Consider the following 18,458-nt stretch of genomic DNA (forward strand, 5'->3'; position numbering starts at 1 on the left):
CGCACGGTTTAGCAAAGTGACTCTTTGCGACTTGAAAGGCGTGCGGGAAAAGGATCGAACGCGTGCGCTTGTAGAAAAAAGTTATTACATAACAATCAAGAAATTTATAAAATTATAAAATAAATATGATATTGAATAGTAAAGCAATTCATTAAAATTTATAAATACGTAAAAGGCACAATTCGATATTATTCCATTAATTGAGAGATATTAAATTATAAACTTATCAACTAGGAAAAATTGCGTGATGCGGATTATTCAAAAATTGTATAACTACATGGCAATATAAATTTCAGAATAATTCCTGAATGGGTAGGAATGAATATTATATGCAGGAAACTAAACCTATTGTGCAAATTTGCACACAATTATTCTTAACCAAACAATGTTTGGTTATCATTCAATTTTGTCTGTAAACGTTTGCTTAAAAAATGCTAGGAAATTATAAAAATTAATTTAGGAATCATAGGAGCAATACTGCGTTGTAGTAATTGTAACTGGATAATCTTGAAACTAGTACAATATTTCCAAGCACAAAACTTTCAAAAATAAAGGAAATAGCTTTCATATCCAAAATATATTTCGAAATTGAAAAAACTCAATCAATCATTACTGTATAATGTACGCTTCAAATATCATATCTCATGATAACATTGATGATGACATTACAGTAGATATACTCCATATTTTGAAAACCATCTTCATCAAGTTTTCTGAACTTCAAATCAAGTAAATTATAAAACTTTCAGAGAATAGAAACGCCTAAAAATGAAGAGAATCGGAATTTGGTCTTAGCACTTACTGTGAAGAAAATGTAAATTCAAAAAATAAAATTAAGTACATCAATTAACAGGAAATACATTTGCTACTAATAATATTTAGGAAAATATAAAAAAAAATCGTTGAAATTTTCCAATATTTCTTCTTAATTCATGCTAGGATTGCTACTCCAGCATCTATTAGATTTCGGTCTCTGAAGTTTTCGACCGATAGTTTGAACATGAAATCCAATGTCTATTAATGTTTGATGGTCCAAAATTTTACGTCCGTCGAATATATAAGCAGGTTTCATCATGTCCACATAAATTTTGTTATAGTCCAAAGTCTGCAAGTAAATATTACATGAAAAATAACCAGTCTAGTAGCCTTATTCAAGAGAAATTATTTCCTTCATCATCATTTTTTTTCCTTTTTAAAGAATAATAACTGGGTCATAGACCAAACCAAGAAATCAAATTTCCTAACAAACAGTGCGAGGATTTTGAATTATAAATGGTGTAACTAAAAAAATGGCGACATTCTTTTATATAGGGTGTTTTCCAAGGTGAGGCTTTCTTTTTGACAGAAGGTAGAACTCATCGAATAAACCAAAAATTTCCTATATAAAATATCCAAGATGGCTGAGATACAACCCATAGAAGTTCGACAAAATTTCATTGAATTTCAAGTATGAGACTGTGGAGTCGTATTTCTATATGATATTATTTTTTTGTAGCTGAGGTTTAACGTAAGTATGGATCTTGCATAATCAAGACTATCTTTAATGAAGGTAATAATAATATACACTTACAATGAATTCATCCCACTCTGTGCAAAGAACTAGTGCGTGTGTACCTTCAGCAGCTGAGTAAGCATCTGTATACACAGAAACCAACTTCCTTACTTTCTCGGGTTCTTCACATATTAGAGGATGTGTAAGGTCTTCATAAATTCTCTCCGATTCGACCTATGAATAACATATTAGGTTGAAAACATATCCAAACTCATGGTTTTCAAAGAAGATGCAGCAAAAAATTCAGAAACTGATTAATTGTCTGAAATCATAAATATTTCTTGAAGGAACATGGGATCAAAAGAACGCCCCCCTTCCTCCTTCCGAGATATTGAGCATCAAGAATGAAAATTTTTCCTATGTTTTCGAGAAAAATTGATTTGAAAACTTCCTATCATCGAACAGTATCAGAATTAATTGTGGGATACACTCCTGATTGAAATTTCACAACAGTAGTTTGAGCTCCCAAATAGCAAGAGACGTACAGGGTGTCCGAGTTAAAGTGTCCCTATACCTTATTGTGGAAACTAAAGGAGCTAGAAGAAAAAGTTGAATAAAAAACTTGTCTGTAATCGATTGAACTTTTATTTTTTATGACCCTCCTTGATGCAGGGTGGCCCGATTTTTCCTTGTTGGTATCAACTTTCTTATTTTAAATGGAACACCCTGTATATTATTGTATTTTTGAATTCCTTGTCAAATTTTAAGGTAACTTTGGCATGACAACCATGGTCCTATATAGCACCGATTCTGAGATATTCGAATTTTGCCTAAAATTTTGACAGCTGTAGGTGCTCACTAAAATAGCCGATACTAGTTTTCTAATGAATGTATCAAAACCAAATTTCGCCCAGCTCTTGTCAACATATTGGATCATACGTAACATCTCTATGTTTAGGAATCTGATATACAGGGTCTTCAAAAATTAAAGTTGAAAATTTAAATAGAGATTCAATCAAAACTTAATTTTTTCAAATGACAATCCATATTTTTTTCATGTTCATCATGTAGAGCAGGTTGAAATGAGCAAAAAATGTTTTCAAACTTTTTGTGTGAAGTGAATAGTTTCAGAAATATAGACGAAAAAGTACATTTTCCCGTAAGAACCAACGATAATTAATTAATTAAGCTGATAGAATATGGTAACTATGGAAACTAGCACTTACTTATCTTATTGTGTTTTTAGAGTATTTTTGAGTTTTTTTTTGTGTTGTGAGACAACTACTTGATTATTTTGAGAAAAATGTATCTGTTAGTTGAGTCTCCCTTTAAAATTGAAATTATTTAATTTTATTATGAGCGAGTACTGATTATAAGTAAAAGAGTCTTTTTGTCTTTCATTAGTCAATCTAGTTAATTAAATTTATCAAAAAAATCAAAGCCAACTATATATCAGCACTACTAATTAATAATTATCGTGGGTTCTTAAGAGAAAATGCACTTTTTCCATATTTCTGAAACTATTCACTTTACAGAAAAAGTTTAGATCCATTTTTCGCTCATTTTAACCCGCTCTACATGATGAAAAAGAAAAAAATTTAGGTTGACATTCGAAAAAATCAAGTTTTGATTGAACTTCTATTTGAATTTTCAAATTTAATTTTTGAAAACCCTGTATATCAGATTGTTAAAAATAGAGATGTAACATATGATCCAATATGTTGACAAGAGCTGGGCAAAATTTGATTTTGATACATTCATTAGAAAACTAGTATCAGCTATTTTGTCATGATTGTCATACCAAAGTTACCTTAAAATTTGACAAGGAATTCAAAAATGCAATAATATACAGGGTGTTCTATTTAAAATAAGAAACTTGATACCAACAGGGAAAAAACGGAGCACCTTGTATTAAGGTGGGTTATAAAAAATAAAAGTTCAATCCATTACAGTTTTGTATTTAACTTTTTCTTCTAGCTCCTTTAGTTATCACAATAAAGTATAGGGTCACTTTTACTCGGACACCCTGTACTAAATATCATAATTTTTGCTGCTGTAGTAAATAACCAAAATCTTTGCTTTGAAAGAAAGCAGCTTCATGGAGAAAGGTTTTTTTAAATATAAATCATTTTACTACCCCAATATTTTTGATAACATACGCTGGCGAAATACCACTAATTCTGCGACACCCTGTATATATTTCAAATAAATGCATATTAAGAATAATAATTTCCAGGAGCCATTGAGTAAATATTTTTTCGGAAAGGGGGCCTTAGCCCAAATAAGTTAGGGAACCATTATACCTAGAGTACATTTTTCTGACAGACACTTCAAGGTTTCAAAAAGGTTTTAAGGGGTGGTAACCACTAAAAACATCTCTAAAACTAGGCGGACACCCTTATTTTTTCGTTTTAGAGTGAGTTTCAAGACATCAAAATTTTCGACGAAATATCTCTTGCTCTCCCAATTTTATCAAGAATAGAGAAATTAAAAGTTCCATTTTTGGTACCAACCCCATATCTCAGAAGGGAAGATTCTAAATTAATTCCTAATAATGTAACTCTTTCATTAACCCACTTATTCTGCTGAAAATAACACATAACAGACCTCTATCTTTCACGTCACACCTCTCACCTTAGGATCATATATCTTCAACGAAGCGCCCTCATCGAGAAGCGTTTTGGCTATATGGATGGCGGGACTCTCCCTGGTATCTCCCGTATTCTTCTTGAACGCGAATCCCAAAATGCATATTCTCTTACCGCTTACTGTGTTGAACAAGGATTGCACAATTTTGGCCGTGAATCTGGACTTCTGATACTCGTTCATATCGATGACCTGTTGCCAATAAGATGCCACTTCGGGTAGGTTCAAACACTCGCAGATGTAAACCAAGTTCAAGATGTCCTTTTGGAAACAGCTCCCGCCAAAACCAATAGAAAAAGAAGATATTGAAACGATATCTATTGCTGGATAATATTTCACTGCTGTTTTTAATCATTCATCAGGTCCAACTGGGACAAAAACCGAAAAACTCGATTTTATCATGAAATTTACCCTATATTTTGCTTAATAAGAACCAAATGATACTCATTTCGCTGACGGAAATATACAAATATAATGGATTATCAGGGCATATTTTGAAAGTATACAACTGACATTTAGCCTAGGGGAAACTTCTATGAAACATGTAGAAACTTTCATTCATATTTTGGTTCACTGGTTGCTTGATGTGGTCTTTGAATAAAATTAATAGATACCTATAGAAGCTTGTAAAAATTTTGACCCAATCCTGGAGTCAAATCCAACTGCTCTAGCAACCTCTGAAACATCTGCTCCAGTAGCTTCACACACAGCAGACAGTGAATTTATGCTAGAAATTCTTTGTGCTAACATAGCATTAGCTGCCTGTAACATTAAAAGAATCAGTTAAGTAACAAGTGAAACAGTTTTGAAAAAATGTCAATTTGTATAAAGTTCGCAAGTAAACACTTGTATAATGAAGTAAATGAAATATGAGATATATACTCACAAGTTTTGAGAGCTCGGAAGACCAGGTGTTTGTGGTTAAAATTTTTTTCCTTGGTATCCAATGCTCATAAATGCTGCATAATTTCTCGATAGCTAATTGACCCTCGGGAGTTTCGTCTCCTCCGATTAAAACACGATCAGCATTCAAGAGGTCACTTACAGCCGTACCTGAAATATTTTAGAGTGATGAAAATCCCAGATCCGGAAATTTCGGGTATTCATTCAAAGTTTTGGGATTTTAGAAAAACCAATAATTTCCATAATTTTATTTTCTAAAATGCTTAAGGAACCCTTCATGTTTCAAGACGATTTTCTCTCACCTTCTGCTAGGAACTCTGGGTTGGAAAGGATTTGATAGGAAACTCCAGGCTTCCTATTGGCGCTTAAAATCTTAGCTATACTTTCAGCTGCTCTCACGGGTACTGTACTTTTTTCTACAACTATTTTATCACTTTGTGCTATGTCTGCAATCATTCTTGCTGCTCCTTCTACATATTTCAAATCAGCAGCTCTACCCTGGAATAGTGCAAATTCAACAATAACTTTTTCAACAAACTAATAAATACACTGCGCAAAAAAATTAACGCACATTCTGAAAATCTCAATTTTAATGGAAGTTAACTCTACATTGACTTTATAACTTATTTTTTATGTTCTCTCGGGAAGGTTTTGAACGAAACAAGACACATTAAATGGAAGAAAAATTTAGGATTTCACCGAATCTTATGTGAAAGAAGAGAAATGAACAATTTTCAAAATACTGAAATGCTGATAAGTGGTTTAATACTTGGTATTTCTACCCCTTGCGTAAATTACAGCTTGGCAAAGACGGTTCATACTCCAAATGAGTGATCTTAAAATGTTCTGATCTAATCCGTCCCAGATTTCTCCGAGTTGGATTCCTAAGTCATTAAGAGTAGCTGGATGATTTTTTGAACTTATCAGCCTTCTATTGAGGTTGTCCCAAACCTGCTCAATCGGATTGAGATCTGGACTTCTTGCTGGCCATTCCATTCGAGAGACTTCAACCTCTTCAAGGTACTCCTGAACCATGCGCGCACGATGGGGTCTGGCATTATCGTCCATAAAAATGAAATTTTCACCAATGTATGGGGCAAATGGCACTACATGCTCTTCAAGAATGTTCCTTATATACTTACCAGCATTCATAGCTCCATTATCAACGACCACTAGGTCTGTGCGAGCAGTCGAAGATATTCCACCCCATACCATAATCGATCCTCCCCCGAAACCAGTAGTATTCAGGAAATTGCACTGAGCATATCTTTCATGTGGACGTCTGTATACAAGGGAACGTCGATCACAATGGTAGAGGCAGAATCTAAACTCATCTGTGAAGAGAACTCTTACCCAATCGGCCTCTTCCCAATGGATATGCTCTCTCGCAAAATCCAAACGCGCCCTTCGTTGGGCTGGGGTAAGAGCTGGGCCTCTTGTTGCGACACGAGGCCTTAAATCATATTCTCTGAGGCGATTTCTTATTGTCTGAGTGCTAATTCGCACCTCATGAGTTTGCTCAAGCTGAATTTGAAGGAGGCGAGTGGTTGCAAACCGTTGTCTCAACGAAGAAACTCTCAAGTAACGTTCTTGAATGGCAGTTGTTACCCTTGGTCTACCCTGTCCTGGTCTTCGGACATTCATACCTGTCTCCCTGAATCGCTGCAACATTCTGGACACACTTGTATGGGAAACTCCAAACCTTTCTGCAATTCTTGTGTATGTCCACCCTTCTTCTCGCAAAACTACCGCTTGGGCACATTCCTCTTGGGTCAAATTGCGTGTTTCGCGTTGCATAGCGATCGAGTGTAGAAAATCAAACGAAAGAAAAACTATTGATCACTAGAATTGATCGAGAACAACTGATTTTAGAATGGAGCCAATACATTCAAAATCTGATAATATCATCTTTTTTATTCCTGCTGGGAAAAAACAACTGTATTGAAGAAAACCGTTGAAAGTGGATAACATATGCATGCATAATTCTGATAAAAATAATTATCATTGAGAACACCTTCAGTTGTAGAATAAATTTGAGATTTCCATAATGTGCGTTAATTTTTTTGCGCAGTGTATTAATATAACTAAAAACAGATTTTACGATTATCACAAAAATGAGTTTTTAAACCACGACAAGTGTTTCGATATCACAATAGCTTCTTCAGGTGGGTGGAGGTAAACTGTAATTTACCTTGTCGTATCGTTCATCTAAGTTTTTTGCGAGCGAAAGAAAAGTGTTGAAGACTAACTGCCAGTTTCATAATAAATTTTAAAATATTATTTTCCCTTTTAAATAGGACTGAAGGAAGCTCCGAAATTAAATGAATTAAATTAAATTAATTATGAATCGGACATGCTCACGCTCTTCTCGTAGGGGATCAAATATTTCTACAACATCAAATAAAACAAAATATTATCTTGAATCGTATTTTTCGTACGACCCAAATTCGTATGGTATTCCCGATACATCATCGTCTGTTATGAATTCAAGGTACATACTATCTGTAAACCTCGCAAATGCCATTGAAACAATTGAAAATAATCCTTGAGCGTATACATCAAATGAAGAAATAGCTGACGGTTGAGGTGGTGCAATACCATCATCATCATCATTCATTTGCATCATTCCGTGACATACCCGTATAGGAATTCCAAAAATAATCAATCATCATAAAGTTTAGGAATGATGGCTTCATTAACCTTTTGATTCACAATTGTTTTTTTTTTGTTTTTGTTTCCCGTGTGCTACCGCTGACTGAAGTACCTACTAGCTTTGAGTATTCAATTGGGGGTTAATACTCAATGCTACTACATAGTTCATAGTACCTGATATCATTCGATTGAGGTTTTTTTTCTTCAATACATAAGTACCGTAATGAAGTACTTCTTTCTATTGATCAGTGTGGAAGGAACACAACAGCAGCTCAATTCTTAATTGCATTTGGGAAATAATATTATAATAATAATCTAATGTGGACGATAAATTTAGATTTGAAATGAATTTTTGTTTAAGATTCTATTTAGTACATGGCAAATAATATTTAATATTTCCTATAAGTACTACTAGATGAGTAGTAGGACGTTAATTTGTAATAATTCATTTCAATTGAAGGTTGAGAAAAAACTATGCTTCGTCTACTATAAGCACTATCACTTTTTTTCATTTAAACGTAAAGAAAAATGTCATTAGTACGTAGTTTCACTGAAAAATTGGGAAATATTTTTAAATCTTCAGAGTATTGATGACACTTTTCCCCATTTTGTCAACAATTTTTGGCCTGAATATTTCAGTATTACTCAAATAAAAAACAGCTCCTGAAAGTTCAAAGATCGATTGTGTTCAGATCTAGATTTGCATCTTACCCTGTATACAGGGGGCGCTCATCAATCAGTGCAGCTTTAATATTTTCAACGGAAGGAAATTTCACAGAAAAACAACATCATTACCAATTTGGAGTGAACAACGAAAAAATAAAATTCCTGAAATTTTCAGATTTCGTTATGGGACATCTATTAAGATTTCAAAAAAGTTATAAAAATCTCCCCTTCAGCTCTCCAGGCTTTTTTCTCAAAACTACTGGAAGCAATTCGATAAAATTTGGAATGAATATAAAAAATCCATCCAGTATGAAGAATAGGTATAGTATAGTAATTTCAAACAGGTAACATTTTGAAATCATGATGAAACAAAAATATTATAAAATTATACGAATCAAGAGATCTTAGCATATTCGCAGAAATTATGCATCCAAATTAAGCTCAACGAATAGCTTTTTGAATTCAAAAATCGAATAGACGAATGTTATAATTCAATAGAATTTTAAAGAATGTAGACACATAACTTAATAAATCAGTACATAAAAAAAAATTGATTTCATATTATTATTACATGTAGACAGACTTCAATTTTTGAGCAGTGTCTATATATAGATTGAATGCAATCCCAGAAGTTGGAAGAGAAGATGACAACCAAATTTCATATATTCATGTCCTTCATGTACCTCACCCCACAACAAAAAGTCGAAAAAATATTTTTTTTGGCCGGTTGGGAGAGGTGAAATAATTTTTTTGTCCTATTACAAAGGTCCATTTTTTAGAATATTAACTCCAAGCCTACAGGCTACATATTAGTGCTTTAGTCCGAATTTTCAATCTAAATAGGATTTATCTGAAGAATATCTTTTATGAAACATGCAGAGCTTCATACTATCGTCACGGCATTTACCTACTCTTGCAAGTAACATATACAGGGTGAGTCGGGAGGAACGCACCAAACTCCAGGTGTGTATTATACACGTGAAAACAATTAAAAAAAAAATATATATGTTTTTATACGATTCTCATTAGTTTTCAAAATATAGTGTAATTATTAAAATGTTCAAAATTATCACTATTAATCTCAAACACATTATACTTCGTCTGCGAAGGGCTCTTATTGCTTCTTTGAGTGATTTATGTCTTTCTTTGAAAAACACTGCCGCTGTTGTGATAAGAAGCGGTTAACCATTTAAAACATTTAAATTGTGCTATAATTTGAAAACAAATAAGAATCGTATAAAAACATATGAGTTTTTTTAAATTATTTTCACGTGTACAATACTCACCTTGGGTTTGGTGCGTTCTTCCCGACTCACCCTGTATAGGTGTAGTAGAATTAATTCAGAGATCGCAGTCCTGCGACAGAAAAATAGGGAACGAGTCCTATTCTTGAGATTTCAGTCGAAATTTTTTTTCAACATTGTGAATTTTGTTATCAAGGTTGTCATGTAAAAGAAGTAATAAAAATGCCGAACGAAATGTCTCTAATAGCTGAAGTCAAATTCGTATTCTACTCACCTTTCCGTTTCCCAACGTCTTTGTGGGGGTATTTACCGAAATGAAGATCAGATCTGCTTCGAGTATTGCACCCTCCACGTCGTTCGAGAAGAACAAATTCTTGCCCCTACATTGACCGACAACTTCGTCCAAACCAGGCTGAAAATTTTTTTTATTATTATTACGAGAATACGTAACGGGTTGGAAGTTAATTTCAGCGTTTCCTGAAGATAATGTTATCGGTTTATTAGAAAATTAGTTCCAACCAGTTTTTACAGAATGTGGCCTCTGGGTTGAATACTGTTTTTTTTTTTAATAACGGTTTCGAATACTTTTTCCAAAAGTAGAAAAGAATGTAATTTTGTTTGCAAAGTATGTATGACAGTTCGGTGTCAGTATTGAAAGAAACAAAAAATTCAACCATCAAACAAAAAGTGGCTCATTAACGGCCGGTTTCATAATCAAACCTAAAGGCTGAGTTCGGCTTGAAGTTCTACAGATCGAACGGAGAGAGCACGGGGAACGTGACGTCATTATTAGATCTCGTTCCCGGTCATTTTCAAACCCGAACGTATTGGGAGTTCCCTGTCGACATCACCTAGGAGTTTCAAATGGTTGTCAAGACGAGTTGACAACTTTTTGCCGCGTCCTATTTTGGCACTCCGAAAATAATTTTATAGAAATATTGGTGAAAACCAACGACGTAATATGCATAATATGCATTCGATAAGTCAATGTGTAAAAACAATTAGTGATCATTTCGAAATATGGTAGAACACGACATATGTAAGAATGAGAAGATTTGAAAATTGTTTTGGGTGCTTTCAAGATTCCCGCAGTTCCTCGGAGCTCAAAAAAACAACGACCAACGTTTAACAGAAATTTGGTACTGGGTACTGACCTCATTGTGCTGAGCTCAGTTTGCCGTCACCATTGACTAGAGGTGCTGCTAGCTTGTGTGATTCAATATTCAATTATGTACCAAGAAATAAATAGTAATATCCTAGTCATTCATTTATATGGTATTATTTGTACTATTTGATTTTTGTTTGTTTGAAAGTTTATCTGATATTTGAAAGTGCGAAATGAATTTGAACCATGCTATTATAAGATTTGGTGTTGAACTCTTTTTGGACTATGAGGAAGAGGAAAGTAAAGGCACCTGAAATGGTATCAACTTTCTTCAATATCAGATTGAATTCTACATTGCTTCAATGATTCCGCTGAAAATTTTTCTGAAATCTGAAAAACATCTTCAAATTTTCTCAAATAGGGCATCATTCCAATATCAATAACTTCGAGATTTTTGCTTCATATTCGTTGAACCGTCCGAAAAAATCATTTTGTTTTCTATTACTGCGGCAGAGGCAGTTTTTCAAAGAGGTACTCGTTAGTTTTTGTCACTGACGGCAGTCACAACTTCACACTTGACAGATCCCCATCGTTCTCTATCAGCAAACTCGGGGAAGTGCGAGCGTGATCGGAGAACATGCTCCGTCTCGACCCGAACAGAAAAGGGAATACTCAGAGATCGAAGTCGAACGCGATTGACATGCTCAGAGTCGAAAAGTCGCTAAGCCGAACTCAACCAAAGTCGCTTTAATTTTGAAGCTTCCTTTAACCCTACTAAAAATGACACTAAAGGAAGCTTTAAGCTTAAAGTGACTTTAAATTTGATTATGAAACTGGACGTTACTATGATAAGAAGCAACTGACAACTTGATGAAAATAAAAAATTGCTTGTCCTTTCTTTTTTCCCAGGAATATATTTGTTTTAATTTCAAAACTTCTCGTAAGAACTTTGTTTGCATTTTTGAATTCACGATCTGTGATCTGTAAAATGAATATCACTTCAACATTTTTCAATTTTTATGTTTGTGCCCCCCAGGGAAGGTTAACCAATGACACTTAGTTCCTTGGTGGTTCTTTATAGGACCATATCTTGGTATACGCAATGGATGGGTGGGTTTATGCAGAGTTCCTAAGAACTAACACCTAAACAGACCTAACTGGCATATCACGTAGGTCAGACCTAAATACGCGATTGTGTAAAAGGAGCAAAAAATACAGGCTGGGCAAAATTCGCTGTCTACTGAGGGGAACTCGAGAACTAAAGCAGCTAGAAGAAAACGGATGACATATTCTCGAACTCTTTTTTCATGACTAATTCAAATCTGAAAACAGAATCGGCCTTGCATTTTTAGATTTCGAGTTATAAACAAAAATTGAGATTTTGACGATTCTGAAAAGTTCTCATAATTTTTTTGTCTTTGAAGTTACACGTCTGTAACTTAAACCTTCTTAGGTACTTTTATACGTATAATCTACTGAAAAAAGATTTATTTTCAATTCAAAAATAACAAACTCAATAAAAGTTTGTATTTAAATAAATGAAAGTTCACCTAATGATTAGAAATGAAAAAATATTTTGAACTCATCAGTGGATTCTACGTAAAAAGATGCCTGTGGAAGGTTCAAGTTTCAGATTTGTAACTTTAAAGACAAAAAAGTTATGAGAACGAAGTATCGTAGGAGGCTGCGGTTTCAATCATTCTTTGTTTCTCCGAAAAGGAGCTGGGAAATGTGTCATCCGTTTTCTTCTAGCTGCTATAGTTCTCGAGATCCTCTCAGTAGACAACGAATTTTGCCCACCCTGTACAGTCGTATAGAGCCATTTCACATCCGAAGCTCTACTCTATACCGGTGGGATTCGACTAATTCAAGTCGTAGGTGGCCCTTGTAAAGAACATATTTCCATCTGCCAATTTGATAACTTCCTTTCTCAGTTCTATGTTCTTAAGAGTCCTGCAATAAACATTAGACTTCGGCTTATCACAACCGATATTACACATATTTTATATAAACTAATCGTTGACAGTTGCACAATGTACTCAATCTACACTCAATCAAAGAGATTGACTTCTCCGAAATTCCTCCTAACTTTATAGTTGACTGCGCTATCTCCCAATATTTATCTCAAACATATCTGAAGCTTTCTATTGTGAGTTGAAGATAAAGGGATTTAAAACAGAGCTTGGCATACATTATATGGAATGCGATCTGAAAAAAATTGCCAATTTTACACATCGATTTATAATTTTCATATCTCTCCTTGCCTTGTATTCCTTTTAAAGAGATATTCATACTAGTAAACGTATTAAGACGCACGACATATTTCAGAAAACCAATTGATAATGTACTGCACATTTTACAGAAGAGGTAAAGGTGAAAAAACTATTTTTGAAATATGATGCACGTCTCAAAACGAAAACTTCAGGGGGGATTAAAAATATATTCTTTTAATATTGAATTGATTTGGCTGATACCTACTCGATGGAAGTCCATAATCAAACTAAGAAGTGAATTGCAAGATTTTCACTTACAAGAGTTATTTAAGCACCACACGTGCCATATTTTAGTCCAGGTAAAACGAACTACAATATAGATTACATATCTGTCGAAAGGGTTTCAGAACTTATTCCATATTAGAATTTTTTTTTCATCCACACTGAATCTTCAAAGTCTCTCATATGATCTGACACAATATAGAAGCATTAAGTTTTCTATATGTATATGATTCAAAAATGTATTTATTCATTTAAGTTGAGAAGAGCTACATAGATAATGGAGATTTGTAAGTGAAAGATTTTTGACGTTCCTTCAGCGGTTCAGATACGATTATGAATCAAATATTGATGAATTTACCACAACCATGCTTTTTCCAATCGTCAAAACGGATTAGAGAAAGTAAAAAGGCAAGAAGTTTGCACATTCAGCCATTTATGATAAGATATGAACATCGGTACTCAGGAAAACGTTTTAAATAGGCAAGAATCACGCCTAAACGAGGAGGCAATGAATACAATCATAAGGATTAATGGTATGCATCTGAATTAATCCTTATTATTGTTTTTAACAGGTATCTCTTTGAGTACTATGATACTGATACTTCCAATTAAAACAACTAATTAAGGAACATTTCTAACCCTCCTTAAACCCATAGTTACATTTTAATGTGTTTGACAGTTATGTACGAAAAAATTTTTCAATCTGAATTATCATGGGTCATACACCAGCTAGGATTAGGTTTAAGAAGCATCCAAGGGGGCAGCAAATTTGTAATATTCACACCTTCTCAAAGAATATGGAGGTGCAAATCTTATTGAGTTACATGGATACAAATATCATCACTCCAAGAATGTTTTTTTGAACAATTCACCGTTTTTATAAACGGGTTTTCAAGAGGTATTGCAGGACTCCAGTTTCCCCATTAGACTTCCAGGTCTAAATTCCTTAATCTAAAGCAGCTGGGGGTAATATAAATGGAACACATTGCGACCACATGGAAACAACAAACGGCAGCAATTTAAAATGTCCCCAGTTTTGACCATACTATGTAGAGGGTGAATAACACATTGCAATGATTTTTTCGACAAGGTTTCTTTGTCTGGATGTTATCTTGTGAAGGATCAAAGTTTCAAGGGAAGTAGAAGTATTTCAATTTTGATCATTTATTTAATGAGACGTAGATGACTTACTGGATATTTTTGAAAATAAAGAAGTGTTATTATGTCTGACATTTATAGACAAGTTGTGTTCCAAGAAATATTAGAGTGTTCAAATGGTTGAATTGTTCCATAAAAGTCAACGTTCCGAAAAAAAGTTCAAAAATAACGTTAAAACCATTTATATGTATTGATAATGGAAAAAAATCAGTAGTGGAAATTGCCACAATTTATGTATGGAGTGTCCCAAAACTCCCAAATTCGATGCTTACTGAGAGCATCACGAGAACTATAAGACTCGGAGAAAAAAATTTCAAGAGCCCATTGCCGACTTCCGGGTCCAAATAAATCAAAATGAGACGGCGGACAATTCCAATTGGGAACTATCCTCAAGAGCCTTTCCGTTCCAGTGTTGTTCCAGGAATTGAAATTGGGTCGTTTTATCTTGTGCCGATACCGCATATCATTAAATTATTACATATTATCCAATGTTAGAACAATATGGGAAACTTTCATTAATGGTTTCTCAAAAAATTTCATTCTACATAAAAGTCGGTGCATTCAACGAGACTAACTACGCTCAAAGCCGTTTTAATCAGTTGCGTGCGATTAGGCAAGAATAGGCCGATTAAAGCAGCATAACTATCTAAAAATTTTATCGAAAAAAGGTGTTTGCAATTGGAAGATATTTACAGTTAAGTCTGCTAATCATTAATTTCAATAATCGCATAATGAGCAGTAGCATTGAGCTAATTCCTCAAAGGTGGTAAATAATAAAAATGGAGCGTATTTTCACAGTTGAAAAAACTAATAATAAAAAGGTCTTTCAAAAGATTATTCGTAGTTGACTACTAAGACAGAAAATTAAGGCGAATTTAGTAATTTACAACGCAAAAATTATCACCTATCGATAATTTCCATCATAAAACTGAGGCCAGCTCGTTATTGAAATGTTTAATTTGTGGAATGAACTAGAGATAACTGAGAATACATTTCAATAGCAAATAACAACATTTTTTCGATTTTTCGTAATTTTTTATAGTAATGCCACTTTTCTCTATAATGAGTTTAGAATATAGACCGATTGTCGCTTAACTACAGGCCATTGATTAAAAGTACTCTTCGTGTATGAGTTTTGTTGGGGAAATCATTAGTTGAAAAGCTTCCCATTAAAGTTTCAACCATAGATTTATTATTATTTAATATTTCTATGGTTTCAATATTTCGAGCAGTATTGTATGAGTTTTTACTCAAAGATTATATATATATAGTTATAATTTCGCGGTGATCGTATAACTAAGATATATTAAAAAATATGTATCCTGCACACTCAATGGTGGGTTCATGCAGTCAATTTGTCAAAAAGGCGAATCCTTGTTCAAGGTCTTAGTTCTTGATTCATTAGTAAGTCTGCATGGGCAAAATATGCCTAAATGTTTAGGAGTTATAGCGAGGAATCTTTGGTTATAGCAAAGAAGATCTTTGGTGGGGAGGGCATCCCAATTTAATTATTTTCTACCAATTCGATCTTTTCTACCGAATCCGGAGCAAAATTAGGCGAAACTCAATTACAATAAGCAATAGTATATAGGTATTGAATTTGAACAAGCGCACAAAAGCTTCTGACTTGTTAGTGCTTTCTCAATGAAAAGCTTCGATGGAAGGATCATTTTTTATTCATTTAGAGGAATAAGTTTCAAAACAAAAATCGTAAAAGTTTTAGGGCAGTTATAGTCTTTCCTGGTTCGGAAGATTTATTTTTAGGAATGATTTCGGCTCTGAAATCAATTAAATGCATTATAAGAATTCGGAATTTGATGATCAGACGAGTAACATTGAAGCAGACCCGTCTGGTGGTCCCAAACTGTTTATTTAGAAACAGATCAATATTTACATTGTTAATATTGCCAGATTTTATATCATTGTTTCAGAGTTACTCCAAACACAATAAAAACATCTACGCAAATCATTATCCTTTTTCAATCCTCTTGAATTATATTCAAGTTATATAATGAAATTTTCAATGTCAGACATCATCCCTTTTCCAATGAATCATTTGAGAATGGGAACACATTTGATTCTTCGACAATAGGTTCATTTGTCGAATTGCAAAGCATCCTATACAATAAAACAATTATAAGTGTGGCAGACCTCGTTTCATTGAAACCTTACCTTTATATATTAAAACTACATGAAATTGACTTCTAGCAAAATTTTTAGCTTTCAATAAAAAGAAGCCTGGATATCAGATACAATAATTGTTTTTTGCTCTCAATAACTTCTAGCAGTATTGTGGGAAGTAAAGACGATAACTTCTCTGCTAGACTCTCAAATCTCAAGATAAATGAAAACAATGAATAGAAATGTGCACTAGTTGTCCTGATGATTTCTTAGGATTCATTAACAATTATTTCGAGACCTTTTATTTTGTACAAATACCTAAAGGTGAGGCCGGTCCACTCAAAAGCTTGACCAATATGAAATAGTTCCAGATCTGACATTTTAGTTGATACTCATTATTCAGTATATGAAATATCCACCTACCTCATAAATGGGTAATTTATCGGAGTTCCATTGGGCTATTCTCTCTTTACTAAGATCAACCACAGTAACCTTTATTTCAGGACATTTCAAAGCTATTATGCTGCAAGTAGGTCCACCAACATATCCAGCTCCCAAGCAGCAGATATTTTTTATCCCTTTTTCTTCAGACATTGCTGAGAAGAAAATAGTTCAAGTAATAATAACAATATAAGAAGGTTCGTGCATCATTTCAGTCTCAAATATTTAAATATTGCTTACCGATAAGCTCACGTCACTTCAACCAATTTCTTCAATATACTTGAGTTGAATAAGTTGCCCGAAATTCAAATAAAACCACCTCCACTGATCGGGCTCCACTATCGGACGTGACGTTCAAGGCAAGATGCGCCACGATGCAATAAGAAATCAGAAATCAGTCAACGCACGTCATCTCGAATACAAGACAAAAAAAAATAGATGTCTAGTACTAAAACCAGGTTTACAAATTAGAAGTCAACAAACTCAAAATTGTTTTTCCACTACTCCTTTTTCATTGACATTCTTAATTTACGAACTTCAGCGCTATGGTTGTTCAAAACTACTGCATAGATTATATCGAAGATTAACCTTCCTTTCCTCTGATCAAAGACGAAGAAAACCAGGGCAGAAACAAAAGAGTTATTAAATTAATAAAAAATTAAAAAGTATAATAAGTAAAAATAATACACTGTTATCTTTGATGAGAGTTCATTTCAGTGCACAAGAGGTTAATCTCTTTAACTGTAGGCATAAATAGCAAATATTATCCTCTTTGTAGAGGTAGAGATTAGATCAATTACACCAAAGAGAAAATTGATATTTGATTGTACTCATTGAACTTAATAAATAATAAAGTTTATTGAGTTCAGAGATTGCTCTGACGTGATGGGGGCCCATGTCATAAAGCGCATGATTCAAAAATCTAATATTCCGGGAATGTCATTCCCATGTAAGTCAGCTTCCGCGCAAAATCCAAAATCCTCTTAGATTTTTGAATCGTGCGCATTATGACGCGGGTCCACGTCACGTCAGAGTAATCTGTAGGCACCTTTAAGTTTGTCTGTCTATGCCTTTAAGCTTGGTTCGGCTCTTGACTGGTTCGTGAAAGGTGAGAAAACTTCATTCAATGAACACGAGTCGTGTTATACGAGCCCACTAGTACCCGATGACATATAAATACTAAAAATAAGTGAATGGAAATTTTTGCTGTGCGAGTATATATAGGAAAGGAAGAATGTCCACTCCATTGATCCACGGTACTCAAATACTTCCCGTAATGCCCTATTTAGGTTTTAGTTGAGTGGATCGTTACAGCACAGCCGTCTAAAGACAGCAAAAGAAAAAGTTGTTTTCAGTGAATTTATTTCTTTAGATTGTAATTGTGAAAGCTGTATACTATACTTACCGTAGAGAAAAACGCCTTCAGTTCAATAATCATTGTCCATCGATCATGATTATGAGTAAAACCAGAGAGTTTATACTCTTTGCAAACTTAACCGTCCTCCATTTTGTCTTTATATTCGAAATTCAAAGAG

At 33.9% G+C, this 18,458-nt stretch overlaps 1 protein-coding gene across 2 annotated transcripts; it reads right to left on the reverse strand.

Moving 5' to 3' along the window:
* Positions 1-665: 665 nt before the first annotated feature.
* Positions 666-17,324, reverse strand: LOC123312070 (UDP-glucose 6-dehydrogenase). Of its 2 annotated transcripts, none has more exons than XM_044896279.1 (9): positions 17,164-17,324; positions 16,906-17,078; positions 9,878-10,015; positions 5,344-5,539; positions 5,025-5,191; positions 4,753-4,900; positions 4,127-4,419; positions 1,571-1,726; positions 666-1,105 (listed from the first exon to the last, which is right to left on the reverse strand). In XM_044896279.1, the coding sequence occupies exons 2-9, from the start codon at positions 17,074-17,076 to the stop codon at positions 926-928; spliced, it is 1,449 nt and encodes a 482-aa protein (XP_044752214.1). In that variant the 5' UTR covers positions 17,077-17,078; positions 17,164-17,324; the 3' UTR covers positions 666-925. The 2 variants fall into 2 exon arrangements, with proteins under 2 accessions (XP_044752214.1, XP_044752204.1); XM_044896269.1 differs by having other exon boundaries at positions 4,127-4,425.
* Positions 17,325-18,458: the final 1,134 nt, after the last annotated feature.

The sequence above is a fragment of the Coccinella septempunctata genome, chromosome 1, assembly GCF_907165205.1.
Source record: "Coccinella septempunctata chromosome 1, icCocSept1.1, whole genome shotgun sequence".
NCBI lineage: Eukaryota > Metazoa > Arthropoda > Insecta > Coleoptera > Coccinellidae > Coccinella > Coccinella septempunctata.

Bases quoted from the DNA above. Each gene is read 5' to 3' on its own strand.
- LOC123312070 (XM_044896269.1), bottom strand. From the start codon at position 17,076: ATGTCTGAAGAAAAAGGGATAAAAAATATCTGCTGCTTGGGAGCTGGA. The intron at 5,540-9,877 runs GTGAGTAGAATA...GCACTATTCCAG, and splicing joins AGACGTTGGGAAACGGAAAG to GGTAGAGCTGCTGATTTGAA. The intron at 4,901-5,024 runs GTGAGTATATAT...TTAATGTTACAG, and splicing joins CTTCCGAGCTCTCAAAACTT to GCAGCTAATGCTATGTTAGC.